Source organism: Schistocerca americana, chromosome 2, assembly GCF_021461395.2.
Source record: "Schistocerca americana isolate TAMUIC-IGC-003095 chromosome 2, iqSchAmer2.1, whole genome shotgun sequence".
Classification (NCBI taxonomy): domain Eukaryota; kingdom Metazoa; phylum Arthropoda; class Insecta; order Orthoptera; family Acrididae; genus Schistocerca; species Schistocerca americana.
Window position 1 is genome coordinate 728,262,376 of NC_060120.1, and position 13,015 is coordinate 728,275,390.

Here is a 13,015-nt window from a genome sequence, read left to right on the forward strand (position 1 = left end):
GTAAAAGGTCCACAATCCATTATGGCTCTTCTAATTTTCGTTCTTGCTTTCTTTTTCCCTTCAGAAATGAAACAGTAGTGGGACTTAAACTGAAAACTCATTCCAGGCATGTTCTTTAATTCAACCAACATACTTTTCAGTAGTACGTAATGTTTCCTTATCCTTAACTCATTTCCATTGAAAACTGTTGCAATGCTGCAATAGCATAGGCAGCTACAGGAAATTTACAGTTTGCACCACCAGTTGAATCATATGTTCCATATCTGCATATGTAACACAAAGTGCTTCATTATGTAGAGAACAATGAATCTCGTACAAATTATTTCTCAATTGTTATAATTTTTAGCTCTTTCATCATCCGCTAAATCTTTAAATTGTTTGTGTGTTGTTCTAATGCATTTTTTCATAATAAATTTTGGTACCTGTTGATTATGCAGCTATAGAATAGATGCTGGAAATTCTAATAACTCTCCTGTGTGATTCCCATTCATTTGTAAAAGATTGCAATGACAGATGACTAGATTGCCTCCTTTTGTACAGCCAGCCACTGGACTTGTCAATTTCCTTTATACCACGAACAAACAGTGCATGATAAACAGCACTTACACCATGAGTCTGCAAAACTGAAGAGTCAAGTGGACCAAAATAAGACACACCAAATGCTGCAAGAAACAGTTCACGTCACACTGTACAAAAGATGATAGAGACCTACAGGTAGTGCCTAGATAGACGGAGCCTTGGACAAGTGGGCATGTTGTGCATGCATGAAGTTTTGCACACAATGGCTGATGCGAGTGTAGAGAAAAACCTTTTACTTTAGGCTTTCATAATTCATAAGCTTCGACAGTGCGGTACTGAAGACTGCTGCAGTTGCAGGTTTGCGTTGTACATGTATAATGTGTAAATTTTTAACGGAAATGTTCTGATTTCATGGAATATTTGCTCTGAAATCTATATTCAGAGTCAAAAAGATTAGCATTTATTTCTCACCAATAGTTGTATATATTTAGCAATGTGAAATTTTGTACTGCATGCTGAGAAGAGTTGCCATAAGAATAATAAGACGGTTTATATCAGTGAAAAATACATACAAAAAACTTAAAGGACTTATTTGACATCTCACTGTGGCTCAGACTACATCTGTCTGATTGAAGGGTCAATACGAGAGAAGGAAAGTTGCTTCTCACCATATAGCAGAGATGCTGAGCTGAGACAGGCACAATAAAAAGATTAACACAATCATAGCTTTTGGCCATTAAGGCCTTTGTCAGCAGGACGCACACGCACACGCACACGCACACAGTCTCAGAGAGCTGAAACTACACTGCGATCAGCAGCACCAGTGCATGATGGGAGTGGCGACTGGGTGGGGGTAAGGAGGCTGGGATGGGGAAGGGGATGGATAGTATGGTGGGAGTGGCGGACAGTGAAGTGTTGCAGTTTAGATGGAGGGTAGGAGAGAAGGTGGAGAGGGGGTAACTAGCAGAAAGGAGACAAATTAAAATAAAAGAAATTACAAGACTGGGTGTGGCGGTGAAATGACGGCTGTGTAGTCCTCGAATGGTAACGGAGGGGGCTGGATGGGTGAGTACAGTGACTAATGTAGGTTGAGGCCAGGAGGGCTACAGGAATGTAGGATGTATTGCAGGGAAAGTTCCTACCTGCGCTATTCAGAAAAGCTGGTGTTGGTGGGAAGGATCCATATGGCACAGTCTGTGAAGCAGTCATTGAGATGAATGGTATCATGTTTGGCAGCGTGTTCAGCTACAGGGTGGTCTACTTGTTTCTTGGACACAGTTTGTCGGTGGCCATTCATGCGGACACACAGCTTGTTGGTTGTCGTGCTTACATAGAATGCAGCACAGTGGTTGCAGCTTAGCTTGTAGATCACATTACTGGTTTCACAGGTAGCCCTGCCTTTGATGTGATAGGTAATGTTAGCGACCGGACTGGAGTAGGTGGTGGTAGGAGGATGTATGGGACAGGTCATGCATCTAGATCTATTACAGGTATATGAGCCATGAGGTAAGGGATTGGGAGCAGGGGATGTGTAAGGATGAACGAGTATATTATTTAGATTCGGTGGACAGTGGAATACCACGGTAGGAGGAGTGGGAAGGATAGTGGGTAGGACATTTCTCATTTCAGGGCACAATGAGAGGTAACTGAAACCCTAGCAGAGAATGTAATTCAGTTGCTCCAGTCCCAGATGAGACTGAGTTACGAGGGGAATGCTCCTCTGTGGTCAGACTGTGGGACTTTGGGAGGTGGTGGGTGACTGGAAAGATATGGGATTTGTGTTTGTACAAGGATGGGAGGATAATTACGGTCAGTGAAGGCTTCAGTGAGACCCTTGGTATATTTAGAGAGGGCCTGCTCGTCACTGCAGATGCGACGACCACGGGTTGCTAGGCTGTATGTAAGGGACTTCTTGGTATGAAACGGGTGGCAGCTGTCAAAGTGGAGGTACTGCTGGTGGTTAGTAGGTTTGATATGGATGGAGGTACTGATGTAGCCATCTCGGAGGCGGAGGTAAACATCTAGGAAGGTGGCTTGTTGGGTTGAGTAGGACCAGGAGAAGCAAATGGTGGGAGAAGTTGTTAAGGTTCTGGAGGAATGTGAATAAGGTGTCCTAACCTTCAACAGAGATAGCAAAGGTGTCATCAATGAATCTGAACCAGGTAAGGGGTTTAGTATTCTGGGTTTTTAGAAAGGATTCCTCTAGATGGCCCATGAATAAGTTAGCATAGGATGGTGCTATGCGGGTGCCCATAGTCATACCACGTATTCATTTGTAGGTAATGCCTTCAAAGGAGAAGTAATTGAGGGTGAGGATATAGGTGGCCATGGAGACTAGGAAGGAGGTTGTTGGTTTGGAATCCATAGGGCATCTGGAAAGGTAGTGTTAGATAGCAGTAAGGTCATGGGCATTAGGAATGTTAGTGTTCAGGGAAGTGGCATCAATAGTGATGAGCAGGGCAGCATATGGTGGAGGGAGAGTAACTGTGGAGTTGGTCGATGAAATGGTTGGTATCTTTTATATAGGAGGATAGGTTCCAGGTAATAGGTTAAAGGTGTTGGTCTAAGAGAGCAGAGATTTTACCAGTGGGGGCACAGTAACCGGCCACAATGGGGCATCCTGGGTGGCTGGGTTTATGGACTTTCGGAAGCATGTAGAAGGTGGGAGTGTGGGGAGTGGTAGGGGTAAGTAGAGAGATGAACTCTGGGGGAAGGTTCTGTGATGGGCCTGAGGATTTGAGTAGTGACAGGAAATCCTGCTGGATTGCTATAATGTGATCACTGTGGCATTGTTTGTAGGTGTAAGTGCGGCTCAGAACTACGGTGGTGGAGCCTTTGTCTGCAGGTAGGATTATAAGATCGAGATCAGTTTTAGATGGTGGACTGCGGTTCTTTCTGAAGATGTAAGGTTAATATGCATGTTGAGGGATTTGGAGGTGGATCATGGTTGGATGGAATAGTGAACTAAGTTAGGCAAGGTTCAATGTTGGTCTAGTTGAGTCTGATTGGTCAGGTTGGTGGCAAAAAGTGTTTTCACTGTAGGGACCAGTAGAAGGAGAGAAGGTCTTTAACTAGTCCTGCATGGTTGAATATGGGAGTGGGGCAAAAGGTGAGGCCTTTGTCCACCACTTCAACAACCTCCAAACCTCACCCACACCCCCTCATAGCTGACAAACTTTGTCTTTCAGACCTACTACACTTACCCCACCCTCAAACTCCCTCCCACCACCACACAGAACTCTAACCCTAAACAGCCCTACAACACAGTCTTGAACCTTTCCTCCAAAAGCCTTAGTTCCACAGACATATCAGTCCTTTCCAACTGCCTCACCTTTCGCCCCACTCCCATATTCAACCATGCATTACTAGTTAAAGACCACTCTCCTTCTCCTGGTCCCTACAGTGGAAACACTTTTCGTGGCCAACCTGACCAATCAGACTCAACCAAAGACTAATATTGAACCTTGCCTAACTCAGTTCACTCCTCCATCCAACCGTGATCCACCCCCACTGCCTCCAAACCACCCCCTGTTAATTTTCCAAAATTTTTTATCCTCAAACCTTGCCCCACCATCATTTCCCAAATCCCTCAACATGCATACTAACCTTACATACACAGAAAGTACCACAGTCCACCATCTAAAAACTGATCCCGATCTCATAATCCTACCTGCAGACAAAGGCTCCACCACCGTAGTTTTGAGCCCCACTTACACCTACAAACCATGCCACAGTGATCACATTACAGCAATCCAGCAGGATCTTCAGTCACTGCTCACATCCTCAGGCCCATCACACAACCTCCCCCAGAGTTCATCTCTCTACTTACCCCTACCACTCCCCACACTCCCACCTTCTACATGCTTCCGAAAGTCCATAAACCCAGCCACCCAGGATGCCCCATTGTGGCCGGTTACTGTGCCCCCACTGGTAAAATCTCTGCTCTCTTAGACCAACACCTTTAACCTATTACCTGGAACCTATCCTCCTATATAAAAGATACCAACCATTTCATCGACCAACTCCACAGTTACTCTCCCTCCACCATATGGTGCCCTGCTCGTCACTATTGATGCCACTTCCCTGAACACTAACATTCCTAATGCCCATGACCTTACTGCTATCTAACACTACCTTTCCAGATGCCCTATGGATTCCAAACCAACAACCTCCTTCCTAGTCTCCATGACCAACTACAGCCTCACCCACAATTACTTCTCCTTTGAAGGCATTACCTACAAACAAATACGTGGTATGGCTATGGGCACCCGCATAGCACCATCCTATGCTAACCTATTCATGAGCCATCTATAGGAATCCTTTCTAAAAACCCAGAATACTAAACCCCTTACCTGGTTCAGATTCACTGATTACACCTTTGCTATCTGGATTGACGGTGAAGACACTTTATCCACATTCCTTCAGAACCTCAACTACTTCTCCCCCATTTGCTTCACCTGGTCCTACTCAACCCAACAAGCCACCTTCCTAGATGTTGACCTCCGCCTCAGAGATAGCTACATCAGTACCTCCATTCATATCAAACCTACTAACCACCAGCAGTACCTCCACTTCGACAGCTGCCACCCGTTTCATACCAAGAAGTCCCTTACATACAGCCGAGCCACCTGTGGTAGTCGCATCTGCAGTGATGAGCAGGCCCCCTCTAAATATACCCAGGGTCTCACTGAAGCCTTCATTGACCGTAATTATCCTCCCATCCTTGTACAAACACACATCTCTCGTGCCTTATCTTTCCAGTCTCCCACCACCTCCCAAAGTCCCACAGTCTGACCACAGAGGAGCATTCCCCTCATGACTCGTACCATCCGGGACTGGAGCAATGGAATTACTTTCTCCACCAGGGTTTTGACTACTTCTCATCGTGCCCTGAAAAGAAAAATGTCCTACCCACTATCCTTCCCACCCCTCCCCTCCTACCATGGTATTCCGCCATCCACCGAACCTACACAATGTACTCGTCCATCCTTACACAACCCCTGCTCCCAATCCCTTACCCCATGGTTTGTACCCCCTGTAATAGACCTAGATGTAAGACCTGTCCCATACATCCTCCTACCACCACCTACTCCAGTCCAGTCACTAACATTAACTATCACATCAAAGGCAGGGCTACCTGTGAAACCAGTAATGTGATCTACAAGCTAAGCTGCAACCACTGAGCTGCATTCTATGTAGGCATGCAACCAACAAGCTGTCTGTCCCCATGAAAGGCCACCGACAAACTATGGCCAAAAAACAAGTGGACCACCCTGTAGCTGAACACATTGCCAAACACGATACCCCTCATCTCAATGACTGCTTCACAGACTGTGCCATATGGATCCTTCCCACCAACACCAGCTTTTCCGAATTGTGCAGGTGGGAACTTTCTCTGCAATACATCCTACATTCCTGTAGCCCTCCTGGCCTCAACCTACATTAATCACTGTACTCACCCATCCAGCCCCCTCCCCGTTACCATTCGAGGACTACACAGCCGTCATTTCACCGCCATACCCAGTCTTGTAATTTCTTTTATTTTAATTTGTCTCCTTTCTGCTAGTTACCCCCTCCCCACCTTCTCTCCTACCCTCCATCTAAACTGCAACACTTCACTGTCCGCCACTCCCACCATACTATCCCCCTTCCCCACCCCAGCCTCCTTACCCCCACCCAGTCGCCACTCCCATCATGCACTGGTGCTGCTGATCGCAGTGTAGTTTCAGCTCTCTGAAACTGCAGGTAGGGGTGTGTGTGTGTGTGTGTGTGTGTGTGTGTGTGTGTGTGTGTGTGTGTGTGCGTCCTGCTGACAAAGGCCTTAATGGCCAAAAGCTATGATTGTGCAAATCTTTTTATTGTCCCTATCATGGCTCAGCATCTCTGCTTTATGGTGAGTAGCAACTTTCCTTCTCTCATATTGTTACATTCCAACCTAGATTTTCCATTGTCTGGTTAGAGTCAGGAAGACTATAATTTTACACTGGAAATTCAAAGCTTGTTTGTTGAATACTCTGTAGTCTTTCATTTATACCTTACTGTAAGATAAAGGCTTTTATCATTTCAAGGTAATTAGGAAAAAAATAGAGTTTGAAACCATTATCTGGCCCCCTTAAATGACATTTTTTCCTCTTTTAGCAGATATTACTGGTGCTGACACTTTAGTTTCCTGACACTGCAATATTTTGCTTACTTAGTTGAAATAAAAAAGGATTATATGTATATGTACATCACTTGGCAGGTAATACATACAGATTATAAGTGTGAGCTTACTGGATCAATGACTGCCAGAGTATTCAACTGATAACTTATGGCCTAATATGAAGAAACTGCTAAGCTCATTGATATGTTATGATGTCAGTGTCTCTCTGTACATTAACTCCGCATAGATTTGAAAGTCCTGATTGCACTCCTCCTTAAACAACAATAAGTAATACTCTTGTCTCATTTATAATTAAAATTTAACATAAATTAAATTTTAACATAAACACTGTTTTGTTTTAGTTTACATCTGTAGTAAGTTTTCTCTGCTGGGAGAGGAAGACAAGAGTTTCTGTAATGGCCACATGGAATCATGAAGAAAACAAAGCAGATTTGCTGGGAAGTGTAAAAATAGTATCAAATGGTTATGGAGCAGTGCCAACCACAGAAGAAAGGGCAGAAATACCTTCTTGAATGGAAAAGAAGTGGGCACACTGGTGTCCTACCTCAAATTTTATGTACTTGGATTGTTTTGGGAAGGTTTTGGCTGTGAAATTAAAGAGTAAGACGTCAGGAAACTTTATGTAAATGCTGAATGTGAACATTCACAGAATTTTGTTTGATCAGGAGCCCTGTAACCAGAGATGATGCAATGTTGAAGTGGAAAACCATTTAATAGATTGCAAATAGAAATGTTTCTGAGCTTTGTTGCAGCTGCTGAAAAATTATATCTTTCAGTGTGTTTTTAAAATGTGGAAGACTGCTTTTGTACTTAAATCTGCACAAATCTAGGTTCCTTTGGGATAAGTATTTCATAAGACTATCTGTTAATAGAGTGCTGCAAGTGGGGCTCATAACATTACTATTTTTGCTCATGACATGTTCATTGCCTGCCTCTAGTCACACCGTAAACATTGTATTTGTTGTTTAAATGTTTTATTTATTTCAATGATTTTAAAATGTTATCTTTATAATGTGAAAACAATTTTTAATTTGTAAAAATAATTTTTTGATGTGTAAATAAATAATTTTTCAGGAAGCCTTTACTATTAATTAATTATTTCATCCATTATAATGTTTTGAGACTTACTGTGAATGTGGGCCTGGGTTACACTGATTTATTTCACCAAACCACATTCCATTTCTTTACGAGATGACTTACATGGGATTTGCAGCCATTCTCATCTATTGGATAGCTGGCTGCTGGAAACACTCTTGACTACTTCTGACAAATAACCCTACGCACAGGAACTTTCAAGCCTCTTTCTACCAGTGAAATAAGTAGTCATACAAACTTTGTTTCATCAATGAACGATGTATTAGACTTTCAAGCACAATTCACACTTTCAACACACTGATGTAACTTCTGTAAGTACCTTGCACTATCATATGTTAGAAACAAATTTATTTACATTGAAAAGAAAGTCTGCATAGACACCATGACTGTCAGAAAAGACTGAAAAAAATGTCTTGCCTCTAACAAGGCAGAGTCTACGCGAGTCTACGCGAGTCTACGCGAGTCTACGCGAGTCTACGCGAGTCTACGCGAGTCTACGCGAGTCTACGCGAGTCTACGCGAGTCTACGCGAGTCTACGCGAGTCTACGCGAGTCTACGCGAGTCTACGCGAGTCTACGCGAGTCTACGCGAGTCTACGCGAGTCTACGCGAGTCTACGCGAGTCTACGCGAGTCTACGCGAGTCTACGCGAGTCTACGCGAGTCTACGCGAGTCTACGCGAGTCTACGCGAGTCTACGCGAGTCTACGCGAGTCTACGCGAGTCTACGCGAGTCTACGCGAGTCTACGCGAGTCTACGCGAGTCTACGCGAGTCTACGCGAGTCTACGCGAGTCTACGCGAGTCTACGCGAGTCTACGCGAGTCTACGCGAGTCTACGCGAGTCTACGCGAGTCTTGTTTAACAATGACACAATATGCATAGAGTGGCATGTAAACTCCATGGTTCTTCATTACACACTCACGAAGACCTCTACGACCTCTACAGATTGTCCAACAGGTACCTATTGGTGCCATTTGACTGCCGCGTCTTTCTTCACGTGACTGATTTTAAACCCGCACACACAAACGTGACACACATTAGGTAGGATTCTACCACACCACACTCGTACCTAGAATATCTTGTGTTAGAGATGGTAGAAGGCTGAGTGGTTTCCATCCATCAATCCATCCATCCATCCATCCATCCATCCATCCAATCTCATAAAGGAGACCCTTCGTGTATATGAAATGAGTCAAGGTATACATTAACATAAGTTTTCATAGAAATGAGTATGTGCAAGCCTATTATATTAACAATAAACTGTAACTATATTTGCTTAATGATGCTCACACTTAGGCCATTTAAATTATAGGCAGTTAGTAAGGAAGTGATGAACTACATCCTACTGATTGGAATTAACAAAGTACACTTAAAACAATTTCCTGTATTGTAATATTCTGCTTACTTATTCCCTCTTACCTCGCTAATGCCCAGTACATCCCAACCCAGAGAATACACAGGATAAGTTGCAAGTAAAGACATCAACTAAAAGTGCCAAACAACTTTCTGCATCTTGTACTGTGATTGGATAAATTACTGTTCATTTTAAAGCAAGGCAGAACAAGCTGTTAAAGTGTAAACTCATTGGAAAGTTAATATAAGTATGCTCCAATCTTCTGAATAAATCTCTGCAAACTGTGCAGTTTCCTGCTTCATAAAATACTTACTGCAAACATTATTGGTTAATAATTTGGTCGTTCCTCTATTACGTGAAACCTCAGGTCAATAGTGAAATACTGCAAAATAAGTTGTCTGTGGTTTCTGTACACACAACATAACACTAGTGGTCATGTTAAAACTGCATGCAAACTTCTAGTGTCTGCACAAAGAGACCAGCTTCGAAGAACAAAATATGGAAAAAATAAATTTTCATTCTTCTCTGCCAATCTGGGGCTCAAAACTAGGACTTCTGTGAGGTTTGGAAGACAGGAAATTAGGTTCCACTGGAAGTAAAGCTTTGAGGGTTGGTTGTGAGACGAGCTTGAATAGTTCAGCTGGTGGAGCATTTGCCCACAAAGTCAAGGATCCCAAATTCAGTACCAGTAGGTCAATTTGTTTTGAACTTTCTCATATATGTTTCAGGTACAGTTCAGTATTACTTTCTAATTAACAAGAAAAAAATTCAAAAGTTTCTTGTGATAGTTGAATAGTAGTCTGTGACTGAAAATGAACAGTATGTTTATTTACACAATGACCAACGTGAAAATTTCAGACCTAAATTTTTTCCCATGGTTGTGGGCTCTTGTTAGAAGTTTGTTTTATATTGACTATAACAAATCTAGCTCAGTATATGTATGTCCTTTTTGTGGTAACATGTCAGTATCACTTGAAATGTCAAAGAATCAGTAACTTCGTAGCAAAGTCATATCCCAGAAAAGTTAATTACTTTGTATGTACATCCATCAAGTAATCTTTCTATTTACCATTTTCAATATGTCTCGTGTGCCTGCTGAAATTTAAAAGTAAGCCTTCAGTCTCAAAAAAACTGAGAATATTTTGCAGTGAATTTCAGGCTCAGAAATCGTCTACGTGCTTGAAAAGGGACTTATGAAGCTTGTGTAAATAGTGTAGTAAACTAGTCACTGGTACACGATGCAACAGTTAACACAAGGAGTGCAGAGCCAATTTTATTGAGCTTCCCGTTGAGGTGGAAGTCCCACTTGTCTGCAACTACTTGAAGGGTGTTCTGTTAAGTGGGCACCTAATAGTGCACTGCTGGCCAGCAGCCCATCCAATGGGCATGCATTACTTGCTGCCCAGCAGCAGGCATTACTGTGGAAAAAATTCGCCCGGTAGCAGCCTGTGAACTGGGTAACCAAACAAAATGTAAGTATACCGTTTGCTGGTCGTCAAGTTGGAATATAAAGAGCCATGTTGTCATACATAAGACACCCTCAAAGGTAAGACCAGTTAGAGAAAGCCATGGCTCTGTAAGGAGGGACTAGTTTCACAGAGATTGTTTCAAAAAGTTTTGTTACCTGTGGTAGCAAAAATGTTGAGGAGAAGACAGTGAGTAATAGAGTGCATTATTTGTACAACCTAAATGTTGCTGTAAAATACAGGTGCCATCATCCAAATTAGAAAAGTTATCTGATGGTTCAATAAGTGATCAAAGTACATGGTTTGATCCTGAAGGCAAGCAGCTGATGCATTTTACAAATGCTGATTGTGACAGCGTGAGTGATTAAAATTAGCAAAGGTGTAAAAAAAGTCTAAAATTTTTTTCTTATACTCTTTCTCATAGATGAAATAGTTAAACATATCAGTGAACAATTACTTCGAACAACAATGCTTTCCAAATGTTTGTGAATCAATGGGTGTCAACAAACAAGGAATCAAAGTGGTTGGTTGATTTTTGGATGCCAGTGTTGAAACTTCCTTCCATACATTTATATTGACCCAGAATTCATTTTACCTTCCACAGGACCATTTGAGTAGTGAGTGGAGATCATTTAAAGATTCTTTTGAGAGTGCTGCATGTTGCAGACAATACAAAAGTTCACGCTTTAGGTTGTGTCTCAAACGTTGAATTCATCATAAACAGAACAAAAATTTTAAAAAATACTGTAATGCTGACAAAATACTATGGATTAATAAACCTCGAATAACATTCAAGGGCAAATTATACTTGGGCGGCATTTGAAACAAGTCACAAGTAAGGACCAAAAGGTTTAACCCTTGGCTGGCATGGACAACTGCTGTTGCATAACTAGTATGGTGTGGGTCAAAATGACAAACTTTTTTAAATTGTGAGAACAGTATTTTATTTCTGATTAACTTCAAGACCCACACTTTACACAATCCAATCTAGAACATGAAATCATTCAGACGCTTCTGTCATAAAACAAGTGTGTACAATTAAGCAAAATATAAAGGTTATGCTGTATAGATTCTCATACACTTTGAGAGATACACACTTCACAAATACACTCACTGCACATTTCACACATTGGTCTTCTGCAGGTACTGCAGGAATGGCTGGTCATCCTGTTCAGTTTTGGATGACAGATTTAGCGTATCTTACTTGATGGTGGATCTTACTGCAAGAGTTGTTAGAGAGACACTGAGTCTGCAGTATTCTACCAGTGGCATGATGCATTTCGATAGGGAAATGGGGATTCAACTATATCTAATTCATGAACTATATTGCTGCTGTTCTCTGAACAGTTCACTTTTGCAAATTTTTTTTTTTTTTTTTTCATTTGTAGGCCTAAGTATTTGTTCATCCACCATATTATCTGAGGAAAGACCAGAGCCAAATTTATATTCCATTTGCATCATTGTCATGATTCATTGCAATAAACCACAGGCTTGGAACATTTCCTGACCAAATTATATGTTCGAATTCTCATGTTGCACACTGGAGGCTGCGATGACTACCTGAAATTATTTCCTTTGCCAAAGAAATAGCTGTTACTTGTATTTGGCTCTTCGTCTTCACTAGGAGACAATTGGGAGTTTGAATAATGTTCTCTCTCTTAATGTGTTCTCTCATCAGCTTTACCACTAAAACTGTTTCTTTCAAGGTCAGAAATGTATTATAAATACAACCATAACAAAGTGTTTTGTAACTGCTAAATTTTAATTGCACTTAAGATAATGAAAGAAACCAGTCAGGTTGTGCGTCAATAATTCTTACTTACTGGTGTACTGTGGATCATGGTGACCAATCGGGCGTGATCCTGCCCTTTATTCAACAATAGAATTGGGCTTATTGTTGATTTTGAAGCTGAGAGCTGTTTCGGAAGGTACTACAGTCAAGAGATTTAGATCATAAAACAGAAGACTTTCTCAAAAGAACTGTGCACGTGGCATTGTGACCCGTGCTAGACCAGTTAGTCAAATCACGCTGCAATAATTGTGGCTGCTACAGTTTCTGAATTTACACCGTCAATTGTCAAAGTACTTGATAAAGGAAATAACACACCCAGTGTTGCCAACTTTAAAAAACCCGAGTCGCTAGATTCAATATCAAAAGTCGCTAGAAAGTCACTAAAACTGATTTTATTAGCAGTATACTGAAAATTTCGTGCTGTGAATGGTGCAATAAGCCAGGGGGGGGGGGGGGGGGGGGTGTAATAAAATAGTAATAAAAATTGTCTCATACGTAGTTGCTATATTGTCTTAATTAAATGACGTATCGCTTGCAACAACATACATATAAAATACCCTAACGTTTACTTAAACATGTTATCATATTTGACGCAACACATAAGTTGTTGCTTCAATCACAGTGG

General features: G+C 41.8%; 1 protein-coding gene across 2 annotated transcripts in view; it reads left to right on the forward strand.

Annotated features, from left to right (window-relative positions):
* The window catches only part of LOC124596036 (MFS-type transporter SLC18B1-like), a 126,954-nt gene extending 119,195 nt beyond the window's left edge, over positions 1 to 7,759 (forward strand). For both annotated transcript variants that reach the window (XM_047135003.1, XM_047135004.1), the window contains exon 12: positions 7,024 to 7,759. In XM_047135003.1, the coding sequence (XP_046990959.1) occupies positions 7,024 to 7,194 (171 nt within the window). In that variant the 3' untranslated portion in view covers positions 7,195 to 7,759. The remainder of the gene's footprint in view (positions 1 to 7,023) is intronic.
* The last annotated feature ends 5,256 nt before the right edge of the window (positions 7,760 to 13,015 follow it).